Raw genomic sequence first — 26,324 nt, 5'->3', positions numbered from 1 at the left:
ATGATAGACAGCTATGGGAAGATATTGCTCCTTACTTAGATCAACAACCAGAGGGGTCTTAACCAGAGGCAAGAAAAATCTTCCAAGAGGGGGTAACGGGCCTCAGCAGAGGCTATTGACTCCGCAATGGACATTGCTACTACAGCTTTTCAACAATAGGCAGGAGTTGCTGTTCTTAGAAGACAAGGTTTGTCTTCAAGAAACTTCGTTCAGGCCTGAGGTAAAAAACAAGATTCTAGATCTACAATTTGATGGGGAAGCCCTGTTTGGAAAACATGTGGATGACACCCTACAGGCTATTAAAACTAAAACCGACACCGACAAGTGCCTATGGACCATTCAATTCATAAAGAGGAGGTTTCCAGCTGTATAGACACCCAGCTTACTCCTCTTCTTACCAGTCATTTAGACCTCAGTATCCGCAGAGACAACCTCCACAGGCCACCTACAGCAGACCCATGCAGAAGAGTGGAGCAGGGCATCTGGAAAAGGACACATGCCATGGACAATGACTGTACCCAAACTCCAGCTTCCATTACTTCCTTGATCCCAAAGCTAGGAGGAAGGATTTTCCATTATTATTGGCACTGGTATCGCATCACATTTGGACCAAATAGTCCTTAACATTATACACTTTGGTCATACCCTAGAGTTTGTGTAGGTTGAACCAACAAGATCTCCTCTTCCACACATTCAAAAGTGCCTCCATCTCCTCAAAAGGGAAGTTTTGCCAATGCTCCGGAAGGGAACAATAGAAAAAGTTCCTGTTTCAGACAGAAGGAAAGGGTTCTACTCCTGTTTCTTTCTCGTCTGTGAGAAGTGGAAGGTGTGGCGTCCAATTCTGGACCTTAGGTAGTTGAACACACATCTCAAGAAGCAGTCATTCTGTATGATTACTCTACAGGATGTCCTATCGCTTCTAAATCCTGGGGATTATATGTCCACTCTCGACCTCCAGGACGCATACTTTCACATCCCAATTCATCCGTCCCACAGGAAGTTACTCAGATTTACTGTAGCCGCAAGTCACTTTCAATTCAAGGTCGTCCCATTTGGCCTGAATTCACCAAGGGCCAGATGTAGCAAAGGTTTTTCCCCATTCTGTGTCTATGGGAAAAAGTGTTTGTACATATGGCCCCAAATGTTTACCTCCAGTTGCAGCACTCCTGAGGAAACAAAGACATCAGGTATTCTCATATTTGGATGACTGGCTAATCAAGGCCCCGTCCAAGGCACAGGCGCAGACATCAACAACATCCTGCATAAATCTGTTGAAATAATTGGATCTCACAATCAACACAAAAAATCAAATTTTCATTCCTCAAAAAACATCACCTTCCTGGAGGCAATACTGAACTCATCACTCAACAAAGCTTTTCCTACAAAGGAAAGAAAGCCAAGACTGACAACTTTGGCAAAATCAGTCAAAGCAGTGCTTAATTTGTAAATAACAAGGTACCGGTTCTCAAAGCCCTTCTCTTATACACACAGCTGCTGCAATGAAATGTGTGAACACGGAATACTGAGACAGCTTAATCCTGAAGCTATCTCGTGCCTCTTTTATCCATTTAAAACAACTCCCTGCCCCTTCAGCTCACACTTGTAGCTTTCTGCTTTCTCTCATTGTGACGCTTTTTCGATTTTTTTCTTCCTCCATCTTTCCCAAATGTGTATTTTGTTCGAAGCAAATGCTTGAGGCAGAAGACTAAGCATCAGTCCTCAAAAATAAGTGCTGGTGCTCAGCACCAGAAACAACAAGCACAAATTAAGCACTGGTTTAAAGAAAAGTCTATTTCAGTACGCCTCCTCACTATTAGGAATGGTGTTGTCTTGTATACCTCTCATTCCATTTTGCTGTCTCAAAAAAATGTGATCCCCTTCAGGAAGAGCTGGACAATCAGTGGGCACAGTCATAGCACTATCCTGGTGGACCCAGAGCTCCCATCTATCAGTCGGTCTCTCATTACTCAATCCACTATCTCTACGGATCATCACTACAAGTGTTTACCTGTAGGTCTGGGGAGCCTATCTACAGGACATATAATTCAGTGGCAAGTGGAGAAAGCAACACAGAGCTTCCACATAAATCTTCTTGAGCTGAAAGAGGTTCACCTAGCTCTTCAGGCTTTCCTCCCAAGAATACAAAACTCCACAATCCTCATATATACGGAGAACACTACAACTATGCACTATATCAACAAACAGGGAGGGACCAGATCTCTTCTTTTAACTCAAAAATCACAACATATCTGGAATAGGTCCATCCTTCACAGAGTGCATCTACGAGCAGAGCATGTGCCAGGACAGCAGAATGTGTTAGCAGACACTCTAAGCAGGTTGAGAACATCCAATTACGGATGGGAATAAGATAAAGAACTGCAGGACCACATCTTCTATCAGTGGGGCAAACCAAACATAGGTCTGTTTGCAGACACTCTCAGCAGGTTAAGAATATCCAACCGTGGATGGGAATTAGATTAAGAACTGCTGGACCACATCTTCTATCAGTTGGGCAAACCAAACTTAGATCTGTTTGCCACTCCCCAGAATGCAAAATGCCAATTCTTTGCAAGTCGGGATCACCATCACAGGTAATAGGGGAACACATTTTTGATGGCATCGTCCAGAATAAATACATATGCTTTTCCTCCCATTCCCCTCATTCTGAGAGTCCTAGCCAAGATCAAGGCCAAATGCTACACTCCTGATAGCAGGCACCCCTCTGCAGTGATGACCGGTGGGATGGAACCCCTCTCCTGAAGAAGTGTGTGGATCCAGCAATACGGGTGGTAGACTGAAGTGGTTCCGACGGTCCTGAAGTCCAGCTGTCCAACTTTTGTGGTGGTAAGAGCTTGCCTCCCCATGCAAGACAGTACTACCATGCACTGCATGACTTGCAGTTGTCAAGGCTTGTGCACGACGTTCCACAAAGTTCATGCAGAGCACAGCTCCGGCCCCCAGCACTCCATCCTGTAACACACAGCTCCCTGAGTGGTTCTCCAGCAGCGTGGGATCCCTTTGTGTCATTCTGCTTGGGCATCCATTTGCACCTTCTTTGTCCCTGCGCTGTGGGACTCCTGTGTGCACTGCCTGGTCTTCCGAGGGCTCTCTGGACTGCTGAGACCCCCCCTCTGTCTCCCTCTCCTGGGTAGAGTCAACCTGGTCCTTCTTGGGCTCAGGCAGGGCCATGTGCCACTAACTGCGAGCTTTGCATTTGCCAAGGACTGTTGGTGGGCTCCAGTGGCGCAAACCAGACTGCAATCATCCATCCGGCGTGCAACATCTTCTGCACCAACTAGGAACCTGCTTCTGTCTTCTTGGGTGCATAACTGACTTTGGCCCTCATTCTGACCTTGGCGGGCGGCGGAGGCCGCCCGCCAAAGTCCCGCCGTCAGGTTACCGTTCCGCGGTCGAAAGACCACGGCGGTAATTCTGACATTCCCGCTGGGCTGGCGGGCGGTCTCCTTCAGACCGCCAGCCAGCCCAGCGGGAAAGAGGCTTCCACGATGAAGCCGGCTCGGAATCGAGCCGGCGGAGTGGAAGCTGTGCGACGGGTGCAGTTGCACCCGTCGCGTATTTCACTGTCTGCGCAGCAGACAGTGAAATACATGTAGGGGCCCTCTTACGGGGGCCCCTGCAATGCCCATGCCAGTGGCATGGGCACTGCAGGGGCCCCCAGGGGCCCCGCGACCCCCCCTACCGCCATCCGGATCTCGGCGGTCCGACCGCCGGGATCTGGATGGCGGTAGGGGGGGTCAGAATCCCCGCGGCGGTGCAGCAAGCTGCGCCGCCGCGGAGGATTCAATGGGGCCGCGGTACACTGGCGGGACCCCGCCAGTGGTGCCGGTCCGACCGCGGCTTTACCGCCGCGGTCGGAATCCCCATTGGAGCACCGCCGGCTTGTCGGCGGTGCTCCCGCGGTCCTCCGCCCTGGCGGTCAAAGACCGCCAGGGTCAGAATGAGGGCCTTTGTCTTTTCACCGGTGGGTCTTCTTTTGCACCTTCATTCGGGTTAGCTGGGGCTCCTGTTCCCCCCTAACTCTTCAGTGCTTCTTGGACTTGGTCCCCTTCTTCCACAGGTCTTCAGGTACAGGAATCCATTATTGGTGTCTTGCAGTCTCTTCTGGTTCTTACATAATCTTCTATCACGACTTTCAGGAAACATATTCATGCTTTCCTGGGCTTTTGGGTGTTTTCTAACACTCCCAGCGCCCTTCTACACACTACACTTGCCTAGGTGGGAACCAACATTCACATTCCACTTTCTTAGTATATGGTTTGTGTTCCCACTAGGCCTATTTCTAAGTATTGTGATTTTCACTATTTGCATTTTTCTGAGTGTTTACTTACCTGTTCTTGGGTACTAGTGCATATATATCACTTACCTCCCAAGGAAGTGTAGTCTCTAAGGTATTTTTGGCAAGTGTGTCACCAAGTAAAGTACCTTTATTTTTGTACCACTGAGTATTTTCTTTCATGTCTGTAAGTAGTGTATGACTGTAGTGATATTGCATGAGCTTTCCATGTCTCCTAGTTAGGCCTTGGCTGCTCATCCACACTACCACTAGAGAACCTGGCTTCTAGAGACTGCCTACATACACTAATAAGGGATAACTGGACCAGGTATAACGTGTAAGTAACTCTGGTACCCACTACAAACCAGGCCAGCCTCCTAAAGACAGCCACTCAAATTCCACAATCACCTTGGGAGAATAGTGCTTGCAGTCTCTGGGTGACCTGATCACAATGCCTGCAAAAAAATCATTAAAAAATGAATACAAAAGTTGTGTTACTTGACTTTTTTAGTTGGTTACAAATATTCCTACAAATGCAAAGTCATTTGTGTGTAGTACTTCTATTATATTAAATACTGAAATAATTGTGTTTAATATCCCTTTTCTCCTCACCCCGACCTTTAAATGCTTTTAGTTGTATAGGGTCCATCTCCCAGTCCCCTTACCTGACTGGTATTTGGTTGCCTTTTTCTGGGCCTTTCAGCACTGCAGCTTAAAACATTTTTAATCAACTTAAAATATCAGCATTAAAAACAGTTTCTAAGCAACACCAGCACTCTAAACAATAATGCCTAGTGTGATAATGCATATTGTAGCAAATTCAAAAACGTACTATATGTTTATGCATTAACTTTAAGTGAATTACCAATAAAATACAAGAAAGCTAAATTATTAATTTTGTTTTTATCCAAGTGACATTATTTCTTAATTGAATTGTAAACAGCTAAACCAAGGACTTTTACCGGAAAAGATAAAGATCCTGATTAAACCCGTAGATATACCCTATGTAGGGGTGTAAATGTAGAACATTTGGGAATCCACAAAAATTCCCATTAGTACACCTCGAAAGCTGAGCTAGTCATAGCTTGTCATTCATACTACGGGGACGACGATGTGACATTGAATATTTCTTCAATATGGATTTGAAAGCAGGGTAGAACAAGTGGTGGCTAATGGTTTTAGAAAGTGACGGGGTGTGAAGGTTGTTATATAAACTGCATCAGCTCTAGAGCCACCGAAGTCTTTAGAGAGATGTCTAGGTCGAGTTCAGCTTCAGCCCCAAATGAGACACATCTGTCGGTGGCTTCTTCTTCGCACCCTGCCCCTATAACATCATCTGACACTAATTGAAGAGACAGCAGTGACATTTGAGGTGGGATAGAAAGAAATATCCCAACTTCCCCGTTGAACCAAATTGTGTAATCCTATGCAATTTTTAAATGTAATTGCCTTCCTGTTTTCATTATTCCATATTGACACACAGGAGTTCAAGTAGTGCGCTGTATAAAACCGTGTTGTTTTTTATTTAATTGACTGTCGTGTTGCTGGATGAATAGGCCAAATATAGGGAATCCATAACTGACCTGCCTCTTGTTTTAGTATTGGCATCTGCATGCAGGTCTAGCAGGAGGGTTGAGGGTAGAGCATGCCACTTGCAGCAATTTGAGAAAATGTTTCTGCATGTTAAAGGGGTATCCTTCTGAACTTTTAATAGACTGTTTGCTGCGCGATTTATATGTCAACCGTTTTATAGTTTGGATCGTGTTGGGGGTATTAGAGCCATGCAAAACCTTTGCCACGGCTCTCCCTGTTAATTTGCTAGTTCACTCACACTCACCTGTGCTCTAAGAGCACTCTCTCTCATGATATAAACACGCACATGCAGAGACTCGCACGTGCAGTTTTACTTAAACACGAGAAAAACGTAAACAGGCCCGCAGACATATCAGCGCTAGTCTTCAGCTGTTACTTTTGCGCAACCAGGATCTCCAATCCCAAAAGACGGCAGCACGTAGCACGTCAGGGGAGACACTGCTTTGTATCCCAGCGCAGTCTCACCTCTGACGCCTCACCCCATGCTGTAGTCATTTGAAAGAAAAGAGCATGGATCAGCACAGTAATTTATGGTTACTGGCGCACACAAATGTCAAATGAACCGATAGATCAATTTGTACTGCCGGAGAAGTACACAGGCAGCAGTCCATCACTACTCCGTTTACTTTAAACCAAATGGAGGGAAACGTGAGGAAGATGGAACACACTCCCCTGCCCAGCCCGCAAGAGCTACACTCTGTCCATCATTTCCAAGTAATGAACTGCAAATCCTTTAACGTGAAAGGTTCTTTCTTTATTGTCAATTACAAAAATGAGGCTTCATCGTAACTTCCTTTTCAAAGACTCCGGTACATTCCAGCCACCCCCTTTTTATATCTAGAACACAAGTGCTGGATAGTGACATCACAAATACCCAAAGAGAGAGCTACACGTACCCCATGAATAGGTTTTACCAGGCAACACAACTGCAATACAATCCCCTTTATATATTTTTGAACTGCTATAACATTCTAATGAAAACTACAAACAAAAGAAGGAGATCAAATTATGGTTGATTACATTTGAATGAGTATTTTTCTATGGGTATAGGCAGACATACGTGAAGCTTTATTGAACTAAAAGAGCTTTGTGAATACGGTCCAAGGTGTTGACATCTGTGTAGACAATATGGAACCATGTGTCTGTGTGTAGGTTGAATTATCCCCTCCTTTGTTTGGAGCCATTGAATAATACCATTTTATTTTTCTTTCTTCAGTATCTGCAAAGGAGGTCAGTGGAATTGTGAAAAAAGTCTGTGTCCGAGTTCTTGCTCTGTGGAAGGATGCCTACAGATTACAACCTTTGACAAAAATAATTACATCTTTACTGGAGATTGTACATACATCCTGGCTAAGGTACACCACTGAAGTATACGATTTATGTTTTTGCATGGACCTGACAATGACGAAATATGCTATCTAATTGAACACAGTGAAGTGTAATTGTTTAACATTACAATACATATAGAAAAATGCAATACGAGAGGCATATAAAGTTCTATGCTTTGAATCCATAACACAAAAACACATTCTTTACTGTGATACGTTAGCACCCAGGTTTCCCTAGTTTTTTCACTTCACTATCTCAGGCTCCCGATATAAATATTCGATACTGCATGGTTCTATCATTAAACCTTTTGTATCACAAGTGAACTCCATTAAGATTTTAATACTACAGGTCCCATTTACATCTTTAAACAACAAGTCCTCTGCCATTAAATATCACAGGTTCCAGAAAACTGGGGGTTGATCTGAGCTATCTCTTGATAATATCACAAGTCCAGAATTAATGAAACTTTATTAGAACATTGGAATGCTGGAGGCTCCATTGAAAACAATGGAGTGCTGCGGGCTTATACTGGCCGGTAAAAGCCCGCAGCGCCAACATTCCAATGTTCGCTTTGTTCACAGCAACAGCCCACCCTCTCCACACGCGACCGGAGGGGCAGGGGAGCTGCGGCCGTACGGGCCAAACAAGGACTTCTTCGCGCTACCCCCGAGGCGCACGGAGCTGGAGCCGGCCCGGGGGGTCGGGCGCCATTTTGGGCATCGCGGCGACAGGGCCGCGCGGACACACTCCAGAAAGCAAAGAAAAGGCACCTCAGCCCAGAGCCAAGAACACATAGCTGCAACAGCCCAGGAGGGAACAGAGGACCACTAACAGGAGCCAGCACATTGCGGTGAGGGGGGAAACCCGGGGGGAAAAACTAAGTCCCACACAGAGGGGACACTCCTGGGTTCCCGGCCACCCCCCCCCCCAACGCCCCACCATCAATGCAACCCACCTGCGCCCTCTGGGAAGGGGATAGGTAGGGCTCGAACCTTAAAAGGAAAAAAAAAAAGACGCAAGATTAAGAAGCGTCACGTGCTTCCATAGGCTTGGACCTGTCAATGCACATAGCATAGGCGGCTGGTGCGTGCTGTGGGCGCTGGGGCCGCACCGGCCCCCCACGGTCGGCGCTTGCCTGGATTGCCCTGCGATGCACAGAGCCCACCTGCGGCTCCCGACGTTCGTCCCGCTCCTCGGTCTCTCCCGGGCCACGCCGCCTGCCTCGGCCCTCAACTACGCTCCCTCTCCTGTTGGGGAAACCTCTGGCACCAGGCTCCGCCGCCACCTATGAGGGTGAGAGTGCTCTCCTCCAGCTGCTACGCTCCCCACGAACACCGGTGGGCCCCGCAGGCAGCCCCACGAGAACTCAACGTCGAACCGTCGTGAAAGCCGGCGGCCGCAGCATTTGTCAATGAACGCATGGCCACAGGCTGTAAGCACGCGTAAACAAGGCTACGCCCTCCATTGACATTGCTGGCCAACCCCACGCTCTCAACGCCGTATGTACACACCTCATCCAGGACACTCAGCAACAGTCTAACTCAACGAATTAAAAGGGCCGAGAAGTGCGAAGTTACCGCAGACTAGGAGGAGACTTCGAGACAGCCAAAATGGCCGGCAGAGCCAAATCAGCCAAGAACTCAGACCGAACCACCCAAGGACCAACACCTGCTGATCAACAATCTAACCCATACCTGCAGTCACTAGAAAACACACTCCTGGCGCATTCTGCTCAGTTCGAGAAAGTATTGCAGGCGATCTTGGACACTAAGGCCCTCATTCTGACCTTGGCGGTCTTTTCGCGAGACCGCCGAGTTACCGCCGCGGTGAAGACCGCCGACCGCGGCGGTATGCCGCTGTGCGCATTCCGACCGCTGGGAGCGTTCCGCCGGGAAACCGCCAGCAGCCACACTGGCGGTCGGCGGAAAAGTGGAGACTGGTCAACCTCCACCGCCACGCCAGCAGAACACCGCCCACAGAATTACGACCCACATATCTGTGTGGCGGTCTTCTGTTGGCGGTGTTCTGTTGGCGGTCACCTCCCCATGGCTCCCGTCGCCTCCCGGAGGACCAACGCACAAGGTAAGTTGACCGTCCGTGAGGGGAGGGGGAGGGGGGTGTTGTGTGATGTGGGCGTGCATGGGGGTGTGCGTGTGAGTGTGTAGAGGGGGTGTGTGAGTGCGTGTATGCGGGCGGGGGGTGCTGCTGTGTCTATGGGTAATGTGTGCTGTTCGGCAGGTGCGCATGTCTGCATGTATGTGTGCGGGTATGTGTCCCCGTTGTGTATGTGTGTGTAGGGGGTGTGTATATGTGCATGTTGGGGGTGTGTGCATGTCGGGGTGCATGTATGTGCATGTCGGGGTGGGTGTGGGGAGGGGGTTCGTACCACCTCTGGGGGGTGGCAGGGGGGTGGAGGGTGTGGGGGGAGGACTCGGGTGGGTAGTGGGGGGTGGGGGAGACCCCTATCAGTGCCAGGGAAGGAATTCCCTGGCCCCGATAGTGCTTACCGCCATGGTTCGCATGGCGGTTCCCGACCGCAAGAAACCGCGGCGGTAGGCAGGGTCATGATACCGTTGGCGGTCTTGGGACGACCGCCGGGCCGGAGTGCGCAAACTCCAGCCCGGCGGTCATGACCGCCGTGGCGGTCGGAGTGGGGAAGTGGCGGGCGATCGCGGCGGTGACCGCCGCGGTCAGAATGCCATTTTTCTGACCGCCGGTCTGTTCGCGGTCCGACCGCCGCCTCTCCGCCGACCGCCAGGGTCAGAATGAGGGCCTAAGTCATCTTTAGAAAACAGAATTGATGCAGTTGCACACCGAAGCATAGCTGAAAGAGTGAAAACAACTGAAGCTGAAATATCCGACTTAACTCCAATAGCGCAAGGGAACCAAAAACAAGTTCAGCGCATGGATGAAGAGCTGAAGATACTCTGGAGAAGATCCGAGGAAATGGAGAGCAGGGCGCGCCGGAATAACGTGAGATTTCTGGGTTTTCCGGAAAGTATGCGTCAACCGGAAGCAGAAGTTTCCCTAGAGCAGTGGCTAATCAAGGAGGTGTTAAATGGGGCTCCATCCAAGTTTTTCTCAGTTGAAAGGGCTTATAGAGTCCCGGGCAGGCCTCCAGCCCCCGGCCAGTCCCCCAGACCATTGATTGCCAGGTTCTTGAATTACAGAGACCGAGATGCAATATTGCAACAATTCCGCAATAAGGGCCCTTCAAGTATGAAGACTCGAACATCAATGCCTATCCAGACTTCACGCAAGAGGTGCAGAATCAGCGCAATTCTTTTGTTAAAATCAAGCAACGCCTACGAGAACAGAACATAAAATATGCCTTGCTCTTCCCAGCCAAGTTAAGGGTTGTGATGGAGGACCGCACTCATATATTCACCAGCACCGAGGATGCCTGAACATGGCTCCATGCCAAGGGCCTTGCACACCCCCGGGAAGATGCAGAGGAGGACGAGAAACGGCGGAGACCCACTGCAGGGAAGCGATTCAAACGGCGCACTAGAGGCCAGCCCAATGACTGGCAAGTAGCTGAGGAAAGAGCGAAAGTGCTTAAAGAGACGCCGCTGCACATGCAAAGCAGCAGTATAACTTCCGGCGGGCTTGTGGAGCTGGAACCGGATTCAGACACAGCCAGCTCCGTATCCACGGTAACAAGAGAACTAGGTGGGCCGAAGGTCACCCCAAGATCTGCCGATGAACTATAAACCACCTGCTCAGGTCCAGAGTGAACACTAGAGATGGCGACAGCAACTGGGAAAACTTATAGAGACTTCATGACACTGCCGAGATGTGGGGATAAAGTGCTCCCGACAATATACATCTTTGATATAAATACTAAGCTAAGTGATTTGGGGCACAAACAGGTGGCATGTGGCGGGTAGGTGGGGCCAGAGGGAACGGAAATATGCCAAGGGGGGGCGCCCGAAGATATTGGCAGACTCAGTCTGCGGCACAATGTGAGCCCCTTACAAGAGCCACATCTGTAAGTTATGAGTATCCCACTGTGCGAATCCATCTGGATAAAAGTTATAATACACATTTTTAAGTTTTGTAGTTTCACTGTAGTTGTGTGCAGTATAGGGGGTTTAAATAGGGGGGAGGGGATTAGTAGTTTAGCGGAAATGCAGCGATCGGAATCACTTAATGCACAAAAGATGGACCTGCACCCGCTATATCTAAATATTAGCAGTAGAAAGGCAGAGACCAGGTGGGCCAATATTAAAACCAGGCCCACAATACAGCAACATACCCCCAGCACCCTACAAGATGTCTTCTAGAAGCAACATGGGGAACCAGTATATCATATTAACATGGAATGTTAGGGGCCTTGGGATGCTGAGCAAACGGGCAAGAGTGTATGCTCGACTTAAGAGACTAGGAGTGCATATCGCTATTTTGCAAGAGACACATATGCTAGAGGGGGATCTACGAGACCTGCGCGTGAAATGGGGGGGCCAGCTGATAGGCACAACATATTCGACCTTTGCAAGAGGGGTGCTGATTTGGATAGCAGCGGGAGTTCCATTCCTCATGTCAACACACAAGATAGACCAGGGAGGGAGGTACGTAGTAATGGAGGGCAGATTAGATGGCAGACAACTGGCTGTGGTTGGGGTATACGCCCCCAACAGTAACATCACAGGATTTCTTACCACTCTCACCACAACGTTGCTGTCCCACCCCATGCCCCTAGCCATTTGGGGAGGTGATTTTAACAGCACCCCAGTAGCAGCATTAGACAGAAACATCGCCCACCAGAGCGCATCAATCAACAGGAAACTTACAAGCCCCCTACAAGAATGGGCAAACGTTATGGGCCTATACGATGTATGGCGGTTAGGCCACCCAGAGCAAAAAGAATATTCATTTTATTCGGCCCCACACAACACCCACACTAGAATTGACATAATATGGGGCACCCGCGAAATAGGGGCGCTGACCACTGAGTCCGAATATTTGGCAAAGACAATCTCAGATCATGCGCCACTGCGGGTAACTCTGAACTGGGGCAGGGCACGTCAGGTAATTCCCACTTGGAGATTCCAGGCGGAGGCGCTACAAGATCAAGCATTTGCTGCAACACTGGGGAAATCTATAAGCCATTATTGGGAAGTAAACGCTATGTCTGCAACAACCCGGGCGATAGAGTGGGATGCCCACAAGGTAGTGGCCCGCGGAGTATGTATGTCCACTACGTGGGGAGTGAGACGCTCCCTACAGACGGAAATTAGCAAACTTGAGAAGGAGCTGAGAGTTGCGGAGAAAGCGGTGGCACGGGAGGAAATTGCCAGCACTGTTCTTAAAGAAAAGCGCTTAAAATACAATGAGGCAGATAGCAGGCTCCGCTGCCACGACTATAAATATTACTTAACCAGGTTACAAATGGAAGGAGATAGATCAAGCAGAATGCTAGCGTGGCTACTCCGCGAGGATAGACAGCAGGCTCCAATAGGGGCCATCCGGGTGAGCGCGCAAGAGATGGCTACTACACAAGCAGAAATAAACGAGACGTTTAGGAATTACTACTCTAACTTATACACTAAACGTACTTCGTGCACAGCTACACAACTAGAGGCCTTTCTGGCGGACTCCTTCCTACCCCAGCTACCACAAACAGATAGAGTTGGAATTGAAACCCCTATAACAACAGCAGAAATAGAATTAGCCCTTGCACAGCTGCCCAGGAACAAAGCACCCGGCGCGGATGGCCTCCCCTCGGAGTATTACAAAGCTTATCTACCCAGTCTGAAATCCCATCTGCTGGGATTGTTCCAGGAGGCGTGGACTAAAGAAAGCTTACCCACATCCCAAAGGGAAGCTATGATAGTGGTACTCCCTAAACAGGGCCGTGACCACACAGATGTGAAATCTTATAGACCACTATCGCTGTTAAACACAGACTGCAAAATATTAGGCAAAATACTGGCCAACAGGTTAGCCCCCCTTATGCACTTACTGATACATGTAGATCAGTGCGGCTTCATTCCCAAGCGTAACACCTTCCTAAATATTCGTAGGTTGCTTAGTATAATAGGAGATACCCCCAAGAATGCACAGGAGGAAATGGTGCTCTCATTGGACATAGAAAAGGCCTTTGATACGCTTGAATGGGACTTCCTGTTGGCCACGATGGCCCGCATGGGAATAGGTCCTAACTACATCCGCTGGGTTCGGACATTGTACTCTAATCCGAGCGCGAGGGTGAAGTCAGGCGGGGTGATCTCTGATAGTTTCCCGATTTCCAGGGGGACACGGCAGGGTTGTCCATTATCCCCGCTTCTGTTTGCCATAGCAATGGAACCGTTAGCGGCAAAAGTTCGTCACATGGAGCACAAATTGGGAATTATTAGAAATGGGCTACATCACACGATCTCACTATATGCTGATGATGCTTTGATATATTTCAGGAACGGTTGTGCAGCTATTCCATCCGTAATATCCTTATTGGCTGAATTTGGAGGCCTGTCTGGCCTTGTGGTAAACTGGGAGAAGTCGTGTGTCTTTCCCCTGGTAAAAAGGGCTCCCAGCAACCATGATCCTCCAGAGGTAGGACACCTTAAGTGGTGCCCTACAACATTTAAATACCTAGGGATAAACATATACCATGCCACAGAAGACTTAAGAGATGGGAACTTGGGGAAGGCGCTAACCTCTATTAAAGGCTCCCTACAATTCTGGAACAAGCTCCCACTCTCGCCTCCCGGCAAGGTGGCGATTGCTAATATGTTGATTCTACCTCGGCTTTTATATTACTTTGCGGCCCTGCCGATAATCATTCCCAAACGCTTCTTTAGCAACCTAAACACAGCGCTACTGAAGCTCATCTGGGGAGGTGGCAGAGCACGAGTGGAGCTATCCACACTGCAGCATCCGCTGGATAACGGTGGCCTAGGAACTCCGAATTTTGAAAAATACTCCGCAGCTGCACAACTCCAATGGGTCCAACATTGGATCCACAGACCAGAGCAAGCGGAACCTATGAGCCTTGAGCCCCGGCGGAACGGGATCCCCCTTTTAAATTGGCTATCATCAAAGCCCCCCAGAGTGGCACTAGTTAACCCTTTGCTGGCAGTCGCGCATACGTGCTGGGTCAGGTATGTGCAAAAAAGAGCGGATAAGCTCCCATACTCTCCACACATACCGCTGAACTACCTATTGGTGGGAAATGCAGCGAGGATGCAAGCGGTAAAGCTGTGGAATGAAGCAGGAATACTGACCGTAGGGGATTGCTATGAAGACGGTAAATTAATGACGTTCGAGGCTCTCCAGGCCCTCACGGAGATAAATCCGGGGCAGTTCCTGACATATCATGCCATAGGTCACGAAATCAGGAAAATATGGGGAATGGGCACCTCGGAACCAGAGATCTCCCCTGTGTTTCACTAGCTTCTACAATATAGTGATCAAACAAAAATAATATCCAATCTATACAGAACCCTTTACAGGTCACCGGATGCACAAACAGGGAAAGCATAGGGTAGATGGAATGCAGTACTCCCCACTCCGATACCACTGGATGACTGGCCCAAGGCCCTGTCCCACATCAGAGGTGTGTCAAGGAATCCCAGATTCAGATACACCCAATTTAATTACACGCATCAAACATATCTTTCCCCAGCCAGAATAAAGCGCATGTTCCCTGATGCAGTATCAATATGCCCTAGATGTAGAGTAACGTCGGCATCCTTCTATCATATGGTATGGGACTGCCCGAACATACAAACGACCTGGGCAGAGGTGGTAGAGGAGGTATCTGGGCTAACGGGACTTGCACTAGTAGCAGATCCCGGGTCCTGTCTGTTGGGACTTAGGAAAAGACCAAAAAAACAAAGGCATTTACACAAATTCATAGACCTGGCCTTTTTAATGTACAAAAGGTTAATAGCAATGCATTCGAAAGCCGCTAAGGCTCCTGATTCGAAATCCTGGTACTCTCTAATAATACGCTGGACTCGCACTGAATATCAGGTACTAAAAAGAATGGTGCGCGAAGGGTGACAACACACAGGATGCTCTACATGGGAGGATATGGTGACAAAGCTGGAGGCCAAAAACGATGAGAAGCCGCCTTGAACCGGGGCACGCGTATTCGCAACAACCACAGCACAAATTCCTCTGCACCCCCCATCTCGGAAACAAAATTCATAGGACACCCAGGCACCACAGAGAATGCACACCATCTCCCCCCATTTGTCCAGTAATAGTCGCCCACTAAATCTATGCCACCGCAGTTTTAGCGATGCGTGAGGAGCAGAAAACCAGGGGAGCCAACTGCACACACTAATTAAGTTGAGGCCCCCCTCTGACAATTAGGGAACTCATGCACGCAAAGCAAGGTCCACACTGGTCTCAAGCGAATGCCTATATAAAATAAACAAGGAAGGATAAACCCATGGAGGGTGCAGCCAGAAATGATACCGCAAGATTAGAAGTGTTTCGTGAAGTGCATATTGGGGGTGTGTGTAATTGTTACATGACTTAGATAATTAGCCATTGTTTTGGTTTATCCTGCGGTTGCAAATTGAACAATTTGTATCATATTTTGGAAAATAAAATCAATAAATATATATATATATTTTTTTTAATGGTTTATTAGCATTAATAAGTGCGTTCATGCAGGATTATTCTTTTTGATAATTACATTTAAGTAGAAATTATGAATTTACCATGTGGTTTGAAGCGCTTGAATCTTGACAAAACCAGTAGACTCAATTTATATGTATGTATGACCCCTTTAAGGGCTCAAAGGTGATTATTTCATGTCATATATGGTATGTTCAATCTGCCAATGTACATCTTTGTATATTATTGCATAGTAGTTAGTAGTGTGTATAATAAATATACTTCTCCTTTTCCTTAAGAAAATGTACTGGCTGGACAATCATTTATTGAGTGCTATTATTGTGTGCCAGAGAATGGTGATTACTAACCTACACCACCTTCCCTGAGTTGGCCTTGGACTGTTCTGCCTCACTATCCCTATCATTTCTAGTGCATGCTTTTTAATACTGTGTCATTTAAATCTCAGCTGGTGGCCCCACCAGTCGGCTGGGTTGACAGAGATCCTCATCTTCACCCACTGGACCACCCACCTTTTTGATAAATCCCTGCCTGCCTGGGGGGGATCTCCGTGTTAAATGTGTTTCTTCAAATGTTTTTGATGTATTTTGTTCAAAGTACACTGCAGAGCAGGTGTCCATGTTTATGTTGCTCTTTCAGCATTCTCTTTTGTTTTTCAGAAATCATTGCTAAAAACATGTGTTTTATTCTGAAAAAAATATCCTTAACGGGCAGGTAGTTTTATCTTAGCACATCGGGACATTTCTCATTTTTCTCACCCAGTTATATGTCCCAGTCAGGAGAACTCCACCTAAGTAGGAAAGGACATCTGCTACTGTGAGCTCAGAGCCCTCTGATGAGCAGACCCCAGTGTCAAGGTTTTTTTGATGGCTGAGCCAGCTGAGTCTCTGCCATTGGAAGCCCACTGGTTCCTCCACCTCTTAAAGGAGTGGGGGGGGGCACAGATTTGGTGGAAAGAAAGCTCCACCAGTTTATGTTGGGGTTTCCACTGTTCCAAACACCAACTAACTACTGAACGGTTGTGCTTCAAGCAGTTAAAATTAAAAGGTCTATGTGTGAGTCTTCAAGACCAGAGGTTTCTGTTACACAGTAAAAGCTCAGTGCTTATGTAGTAACTCATTGTAGGATTTAGCCTTTGAATATGACCATTACCTTAGTTTAGACATCAGTAACTCACAGAAGGACTGGCACACAGATGCACACACTCTTTTCTTCTCCTGATTCTGGTTTGATGACATGCAGTCCAGGTTCAAGAGAATACACAGGGCAGACAGACGTCTCATTTGACATCTGCCTTCCTCATCAAGCCCCGGCAGAGCTACTTTCACATGCCACATGTGAGTACTCATAAAGTCTTCCTGTTGTACTCCTTCATAAGAACTAGGCAGCAATGTTGTTGGGTCAGGTGGCTTGTTCTACCACTACCAGTGACATGCACTACCACCACCTATTTGAGTAGGCAGCAAATATGCTGTTGATGCCTCCATACGTAACTCATGCCAACCAGGCTGTGTTGCATTTGAGATAATAATAGGCCCTCTGAATGCACATAAGTCTTACCACAGTATGAAACTATAGCCTCAATTATAAGCATCTCCTTAAATTGCAACCCCTGTGCAAACAACTGTTGGGGCAGGTGGCTCAATTACATGTGATACTAAAATGTTTGCGTCCTCTTAATTTTCTCCATTTAAATTTCAGTAGGTCAGCCTGCTAAAAGTTATTTAGGGAAAATAGCTGTTGAATACTGAAACACAAAGAGTTTGATGCAGGAGCGCCAACATCCACATGTTTTGCCTCATTTTAAACAGAAAAATTGTAACTGATGCATGTAATTCCTTTGTGTGAAATGCAAAGTATCACATTTCAGTGTGTGTGATAAATAGCATCAAATACCTCAAGGCACTCATTTCCAGCCCCAGGTGAGAATTATTACTTCATATCAAGTATTACTTCATATCAGGTAATTCTAATCACAGAATCAACTTACATGACTAGATCATCTTCACATTCCTAATGCTAACATTTAGCAGTCCAGGTGTCTTTGTAAATCTGTTAATACAACATAAGTCGTTTTCACTTTTAATGTTTACTATGTAGAACACGAACATTATCTTTTCTTTTCTAGGACTGCAAAAACCAAACATTTGTTGTGGAAGGATCTCTTGAAATAGAAGAAAGTGAGACTGTTCTGAGTAGTGTCCTCCTACGTATAGATGGCAAGGTAAAGTAATTGAAAAACATTTTGGTAAGATAATTCATATCAGGTCATTCAAATCACAGAATCCACTTACATGACTAGATCACCTTCACATTCCTAATGCAAACATTTAGCAGTCTACGTGTCTTGGTAAGTCTTCGTGAAAACCCCACAACCAAACAGAGAATAATGTAATATGCAATATGAACTAAAACAGTGGTTCCCAACCTTTTGACTTCTGTGGACCCCCATTTTATCAATACTGGAGCCCGGGGACCCCCACTGAATCATTATTGGAACACGGGGACCCCCACTGAGTCATTACTGATAGCTGGAACCTAATATTAATCCATTTTTTTAGCAGTTGCAGACCCCCTGAGGAGGCTTCGCGGACCCCCAGGGGTCCCCGACCCACAGGTTGGGAACCACTGAACTAAAACAACAAAACTCCAATAGGGAGAACCTGAGTTATGACATTTTACAGATTAAGGGCAAAAAGCACCAAGAAAAGGTAGAGTGCGAACCAGTAGACACTGTTCATGGCTGAAGAGGCCCTAGGTGTGATTTCAGGACACCCCCGACTGAGAGCAGACTGAATACACAAAGCTGTTCATACTGGCCCAAGATTGTACCTTTTGAATTAGTCTTTGAAATTGAAGTTGAAGTCCTTTAGTGGCCAAAGTTGCAGGCTTTATCTGCCCAAGTCCTCTCAAAGTTGGATGGCCATTAGAAAAGGTTCCACTGAGGCTTTAGAATTTGGCAGGGAAAACTTATAATGAGAGAAATCAAAATTTCACCTCCTTCAAAGTCCTTGGGTAAAGCAGATACTTTTCATGCTTTTACCCAGTGAAGATTTCTGACTTTGGACTTACTGTTTCTTAAGCAACTCAAAATCCTCCAGCAGCGTAATGCTCGAAATTGTACTCCATTGCTGCAAGGCCCGCTAGCATGCGAGAGACTTTGGTAGTTCAATAATTCTCAACTTTTCAGTTTCTGGAGCAACTCCTCTTGGACTCATCTAAGGCAGAGGCCACCAGCAGGGCCCAGTCCAGTTGCTACTGGTCAGCTAGGCACTTCAGGAAAAAGACCTTTTGAAACATATTGTGTCCCTTAGTCACAAATCCTCAGTACAAGTGGGTGCAGGCTTAGCCCTATAGTTCTTTATCAGCAAATCCAGCTTCTTCTGTTCATACATAAGTCCATAGAGTGCTCCGATGAGTGTGACAAGCTGTGTTTTACAAATACGTGATTAAATGATTGATTGTGTGTGACTTTTTGCTTTTGTAGGTTCTAGTAGCTAGTGGGTGGGTCTGACTACTGGACACTACCTAACAAATGAAAAAGAAGTTCCCATGGACAACCTATCCCACTTTTACAGCACATATTGTTAGCTTTGCATTATTACATGTTCATTATATCCTTTGGTGCTTGTAGTGAAGTTGACATGATACCTTTGATGAAGTAGCTCATAGCTCATCTGCAAAATTCTATATCAGGCCCCAAGTGTGGAAATCAAAATTTTGACTGAGAGGAATAGCATAAAATACCTGACTGACGAGAGAACTTCGTCGGGTGTGGAACTGAAGTTTTTCCGCACTCAACCTTTTCCAACACAACTAGTAACTGCCGCAGGACAGCAAGATGACTTCCCTACATATAGCCTCGAACCTTGCCCCGCTGGATGATTTTGAATTTCATTTCAGACACTAAGGCAGAAGGTAAACTTTTTGACCACAACAACCCCCTTGCTGTATCTGACCTCTGTTCCATCACGTTCAACCTGAAATTTTACCTAGGTCCCGGTCAACTGAAAACAATGACTTCTGTTTGATGCTTTACTTTTTCCTTGGTACTTTTTACTATAACACTCTAAAAATCATATATTCATTCCGCTTGTTGTATTTTAATTATTTTGTTTCATTTTTCTGTTTAAAACTGTCTCTATTTATTGTGTTGTTGTTTGACTTTTAATTTGTTTTGGTACTGATAAATACTTTATACATTTTCCTTAAGTTATGTCTGTCTGCTCTGAGCCAAAGCTACCAGAGGTCATAGCCAGGTTTATTTATTGAACTTCTGTGCTGGGCTTGACAAGATATTGTACATATTACTTCAGAAGCATTCTCATTCTCCCCAAATATTAACAAATTTTCCTACATTGAAAATATACAGTAACTGCTGCATAGTATGTAGTTTGTATAATATGGTATGATTAAGCAGTACATTAATGTTCTTATATGTTTATTAATAGTTGTATAAATGTTTTTATTTTTATTATTATTATTACTACTACTAACTACTTCGGTACTAAATGGAACCAACTAGCTGATTTGTAAGTGATTTTTTAAACCAAATTTACACCTCAAAACAGGTAATATCCACTGCATACCCATATTGTTTAGGATCTTGTGCATCACAAATGCATATAAAAAAAGCAATGAAAAAACTTATTTCAATCTGCACAGTATACACATTCACACATAGATACATTTAAGAAAGCCAGAAAACCAAATATAATCATATTGGCCACTTTATGGTAACATTACATGGTTTGGAAAGTGACAGTTTGTAAAACATGTTTGTTATAAAAACGCTTTGTGTAAGAGGTAAATAATATTTTCACAAGAAATAAAGGTATGATGTGAAAAAGATAATCCATTGCTGTAGTGCCACCATTAGTTCCTTGCTAATCTGTCATGGATTACTTTCATTGTCTAGAATAGGCAGCAGGTGGAAATTAGCAGAACTATTGTTTATATCCCCCTTTCTTTGTCCATTCCAATGAGAAATATTTCCCTGAATGTCACCATGAACAATGAACAATATATGAACTAAAACAAACTACCTGCCTCACCAAACTCTGTGAGCTAATTCAGGGAAAGTTCTTAATGAGTTCTGTAAAGCCAGGTATTCATTATGTCTTAAGCACCAAAATGATTTGGATAACTGAGAAGAGTGATCACACAAAAGGTCACACATTGGTCACACAGAAGAAATGGAATATAATTTTAGTTTAGTTTAACAGATTTATAAAGCGCATAGCTACCCAAAGGCCTCCCTCCCAGCGCTAAAAAGGAAGTGACAACTCTGACACGGGAAATAAAAACGGTATTAAATAAAAGAAAGTTCACAACAGTTGATGGGTGGTTCAGTAACTGCCAGAAGGGCCCATTCTGTACTGTATTAGGGTCTGAATCCCATTTTAGTAGAGTCTAAGAGTTCATGATCCTCGAGAAAACATGTCAATTGCTTGTTGTAGGAGGCTGGACTGGCTTGTAGTGAGTACCAAGGGGTACTTGCACCTTGCACCAGGCCCAGTTATCCCTTATTAGTGTATAGGGTGTCTAGCAGCTTAGGCTGATAGATAATGGTAGCTTAGCAAAGCAGCTCAGGCTGAACTAGGAGACGTGTGAAGCTACTACAGTACCACTTAGTGTCATATGCACAATATCATAAGAAAACACAATACACAGTTATACTAAAAATAAAGGTACTTTATTTTTATGACAATATGCCAAAGTATCTTAGAGTGTACCCTCAGTGAGAGGATAGGAAATATACACAAGATATATATACACAATAGCAAAAATATGCAGTATAGTCTTAGAAAACAGTGCAAACAATGTATAGTTACAATAGGATGCAATGGGGAAACATAGGGATAGGGGCAACACAAATCATATACTCCAAAAGTGGAATGCGAACCACGAATGGACCCCAAACCTATGTGACCTTGTAGAGGGTCGCTGGGACTATTAGAAAATAGTGAGAGTTAGAAAAATAACCCTCCCCAAGACCCTGAAAAGTGAGTGCAAAGTGCACTAAAGTTTCCCTAAGGACAAAATAGTCGTGTTAGAGGGAAAATGCAAGGAAAACACAAATCAGCAATGCAACAACGATGGATTCCTGACTGAGGGTACCTGTGGAACAAGGGGACCAAGTCCAAAAGTCACAAGCAGCTCGGAGATGGGCAGATGCCCAAGAAATGCCAGCGGTTTGTGCAAAGACGCTCTTACTAGGCTGAAGAACTGTGAATACTCCAGGAACGACAAGGGCTAGAGACTTCCCCTTTGGAGGAGGGATCCCCCACGCCTTGGAGAGTCGAGCAGAAGTGTTTTCCCGCCGGATGGACGCCAACAAGCCTTGCTACACGCAAATCGTGCGTTTGGCGTTTTTGGACGCTGCTGGGGCCCAGGAGGGACCAGGAGGTCGCAAATTGGACCTGCAGAGAGAGGGGACGTCGAGCAAGACAAAGAGCCCTCACTGAAGCAGGTAGCACCCGGAGAAGTGCCAGAAACAGGCACTATGAGGATGCGTGAAACGGTGCTCGCCGAAGTTGCACAAAGGAGTCCCACGTCGCCGGAGACCAACTTAGAAAGTCGTGCAATGCAGGTTAGAGTGCCGTGGACCCAGGCTTGGCTGTGCACAAAGGATTTCCGCCGGAAGTGCACAGGGGCCGGAGTAGCTTGCAAAGTCGCGGTTCCCAGCAATGCAGCCCAGCGAGGTGAGGCAAGGACTTACCTCCACCAAACTTTGCCTGAAGAGTCACTGGACTGTGGGTGTCACTTGGACAGAGTCGCTGGATTCGAGGGACCTCGCTCGTCGTGCTGAGAGGAGACCCAAGGGACCGGTAATGCAGCTTTTTGGTGCCTGCGGTTGCAGGGGGAAGATTCCGTCGACCCACGGGAGATTTCTTCGGAGCTTCTGGTGCAGAGAGGAGGCAGGCTACCCCCACAGCATGCACAAGCAGGAAAACAGTCGAGAAGGCGGCAGGATCAGCGTTACAGAGTTGCAGTAGTCGTCTTTGCTACTATCTTGCAGGTTTGCAGGCTTCCAGCGCGGTCAGCAGTCGTTTCCTTATCAGAAGGTGAAGAGAGAGATGCAGAGGAACTCGGCTGAGCTCATGCATTCGTTATCTAAAGTTTCCCCAGAGACAGAGACCCTAAATAGCCAGAAAAGAGGGTTTGGCTACCTAGGAGAGAGGAAAGGCTACTAACACCTGAAGGAGCCTATCAGCAGGAGTCTCTGACGTCACCTGGTGGCACTGGCCACTCAGAGCAGTCCAGTGTGCCAGCAGCACCTCTGTTTCCAAGATGGCAGAGGTCTGGAGCACACTGGAGGAGCTCTGGACACCTCCCAGGGGAGGTGCAGGTCAGGGGAGTGGTCACTCCCCTTTCCTTTGTCCAGTTTCGCGCCAGAGCAGGGGCTAAGGGGTCCCTGAACCGGTGTAGACTGGCTTATGCAGAATTGGGCACATCTGTGCCCAACAAAGCATTTCCAGAGGCTGGGGGAGGCTACTCCTCCCCTGCCTTCACACCATTTTCCAAAGGGAGAGGGTGTCACACCCTCTCTCAGAGGAAGTTCTTTGTTCTGCCATCCTGGGCCAGGCCTGGCTGGACCCCAGGAGGGCAGCTGCCTGTCTGAGGGGTTGGCAGCAGCAGCAGCTGCAGTGAAACCCCAGGAAGGGCAGTCTGGCAGTACCAGGGTCTGTGCTACAGACCACTGGGATCATGGAATTGTACCAACAATGCCAGGATGGCATAGAGGGGGCAATTCCATGATCATAGACATGTTACATGGCCATATTCGGAGTTACCATGGTGAAGCTACATATAGGTAGTGACCTATATGTAGTGCACGCGTGTAATGGTGTCCCCGCACTCACAATGTTCAGTGAATTGGCTCTGAACAATGTGGGGGCACCTTGGCTAGTGCCAGGGTGCCCTCACACTAAGTAACTTTGCACCTAACCTTTACCAGGTAAAGGTTAGACATATAGGTGACTTATAAGTTACTTAAGTGCAGTGTAAAATGGCTGTGAAATAACGTGGACGTTATTTCACTCAGGCTGCAGTGGCAGGCCTGTGTAAGAATTGTCAGAGCTCCCTATGGGTGGCAAAAGAAATGCTGCAGCCCATAGGGATCTCCTGGAACCCCAATACCCTGGGTACCTCAGTACCATATACTAGGGAATTATAAGGGTGTTCCAGTAAGCCAATGTAAATTGGTAAAAATGGTCACTAGCCTGTCAGTGACAATTTGGAAAGAAATGAGAGAGCATAACCACTGAGGTTCTGATTAGCAGAGCCTCAGTGAGACAGTTAGTCACTACACAGGTAACACATTCAGGCATACTTATGAGCACTGGGGCCCTGGGTTACCAGGGTCCCAGTGACACATACAACTAAAACAACATATATACAGTGAAAAATGGGGGTAACATGCCAGGCAAGATGGTACTTTCCTACACAACCCCCCCCCAAACGAAGGACAATAAGACTAGCCATTACCTGATGAGTCTTCATTGTCTAAGTGGAAATATCTGGAGAGTCCATCTGCATTGGAGTGGCTACTCCCAGGTCTATGTTCCACTGTATAGTCCATTCCCTGTAGGGATATGGACCACCTCAACAATTTAGGATTTTCACCTTTCATTTGTTTTAGCCAAAGTAGAGGTTTGTGGTCTGTCTGAACAATGAAGTGAGTGCCAAACAGGTATGGCCTCAACTTCTTCAGAGCCCAGACCACAGCAAAGGCCTCCCTCTCAATGGCAGACCAACGCTTTTCTCTAGGGGTCAACCTTCTACTAATAAAAGCAACAGGTTGATCCTGGCCCTCAGAATTAAGTTGTGATAGGACTGCCCCTACTCCTAATTCAGATGCATCAGTTTGGACATAGAATTTTTTAGAGTAACAAGGCTTTTTCATGACAGGTGCAGAGCACATGGCCTGCTTCAGCTCCTCAAAAGCTTTCTGACAGTTTGCTGTCCATAATACCTTTTTAGGCATTTTCTTGGATGTGAGGTCATTAAGAGGGGCTGCAATGGAGCCATAGTTCTTAATGAACCTCCTGTAATACCCAGTGAGGCCTAGGAAGGCTCTCACCTGAGTCTGAGTGGTAGGGGGAACCCAATCAATAATAGTTTGGATTTTCCCCTGAAGTGGTGCAATCTGTTCCCCACCAACAAGGTGTCCCAGATAAACCACCTTACCCTGCCCTATCTGGCACTTTGAAGCCCTGATAGTGAGGCCTGCCTTTTGCAGGGCCTCCAAAACTTTCCATAGGTGGACCAGGTGATCATCCCAGCTGGAGCTAAATACAGCTATATCATCCAAATATGCTGCACTGAAAGCTTCCAGCCCTTGCAGGACTGTGTTCACCAACCTCTGAAAAGTGGCAGGTGCATTTTTCAAACCAAAAGGCATTACAATAAACTGGTAATGTCCTCCAATGGTAGAAAATGCAGTCTTAGATTTAGCATCTTCTGACAATTTGATCTGCCAATACCCTGCAGTCAAATCAAAAGTGCTTAGATACTTGGCAGATGCCAGTGTATCTATGAGCTCATCTGCCCTGGGTATAGGGTGAGCATCAGTTTTGGTTACCAAGTTGAGACCTCTATAGTCGACACAAAACCTCATTTCCTTCTTTCCATCTTTAGAATTGGGTTTTGGTACCAGTACCACAGGAGAAGCCCATGGACTGTCAGAGTGCTCAACCACTCCTAGTTCCAACATCTTCTGAACTTCTTGCTTTATGCAGTCCCTGACATGGTCAGGCTGCCTATAGATCTTACTTTTGACAGGTAAACTGTCTCCAGTATCTATAGTGTGCTCACACCAAGAAGTGGTGCCTGGCACAATGGAGAAGAGTTCTGAAAATTGTCCTAGGAGATTTATGCAATTATCTTTCTGCTCAGCAGTAAGACAATCAGCCAAAACTACACCTTCCACAAGAGCATCTTGTTCTGTGGAAGAGAAGAGATCAGGTAGAGGATCACTGTCTTCTTCCTGTCCCTCATCTGTTGCCATGAGCAGGGTGAGATCAGCCCTGTCATAGTAGGGTTTCAGGCGGTTGACATGGAGCACCCTAAGGGGACTCCTGGCAGTGCCTAAGTCAACCAAGTAGGTGACTTCACCCTTCTTTTCAACAATTGTGTGGGGTCCACTCCATTTATCTTGGAGTGCTCTTGGGGCCACAGGCTCCAAGACCCACACTTTCTGCCCTGGTTGGTACTGAACCAAAACAGCCTTCTGATCATGCCATTGCTTCTGGAGCTCTTGGCTGGCCTGAAGGTTTTTACTGGCCTTTTTCATGTACTCAGCCATCCTTGATCTGAGGCCAAGTACATAATCCACAATATCCTGCTTAGGAGCTTTTAAAGGTTGTTCCCAACCCTCCTTTACAAGTGTGAGTGGACCCCTAACAGGGTGTCCAAAAAGAAGTTCAAAGGGGCTGAAGCCCACTCCTTTCTGGGGTACCTCCCTGTAGGCAAAAAGGAGGCATGGTAGAAGGATATCCCATCTCCTGCGGAGTTT

The 26,324-nt window shown here is 46.6% G+C and overlaps 1 protein-coding gene across 1 annotated transcript in view; it reads left to right on the top strand.

The window, feature by feature from the left end:
- The window catches only part of LOC138283526 (mucin-5B-like), a 466,047-nt gene that overhangs the window by 168,929 nt on the left and 270,794 nt on the right, over positions 1-26,324 (top strand). The window contains exons 10-11 of the mRNA XM_069221466.1: positions 7,104-7,242; positions 17,934-18,029. Of these exons, the coding sequence (XP_069077567.1) occupies positions 7,104-7,242; positions 17,934-18,029 (235 nt within the window). The remainder of the gene's footprint in view (positions 1-7,103; positions 7,243-17,933; positions 18,030-26,324) is intronic.

Source organism: Pleurodeles waltl, chromosome 3_1 (genome assembly GCF_031143425.1).
Source record: "Pleurodeles waltl isolate 20211129_DDA chromosome 3_1, aPleWal1.hap1.20221129, whole genome shotgun sequence".
NCBI lineage: Eukaryota > Metazoa > Chordata > Amphibia > Caudata > Salamandridae > Pleurodeles > Pleurodeles waltl.
The sequence above is the reverse complement of the archived record's forward strand: the minus strand, read 5'-3'. Positions and strand labels throughout refer to the sequence as shown.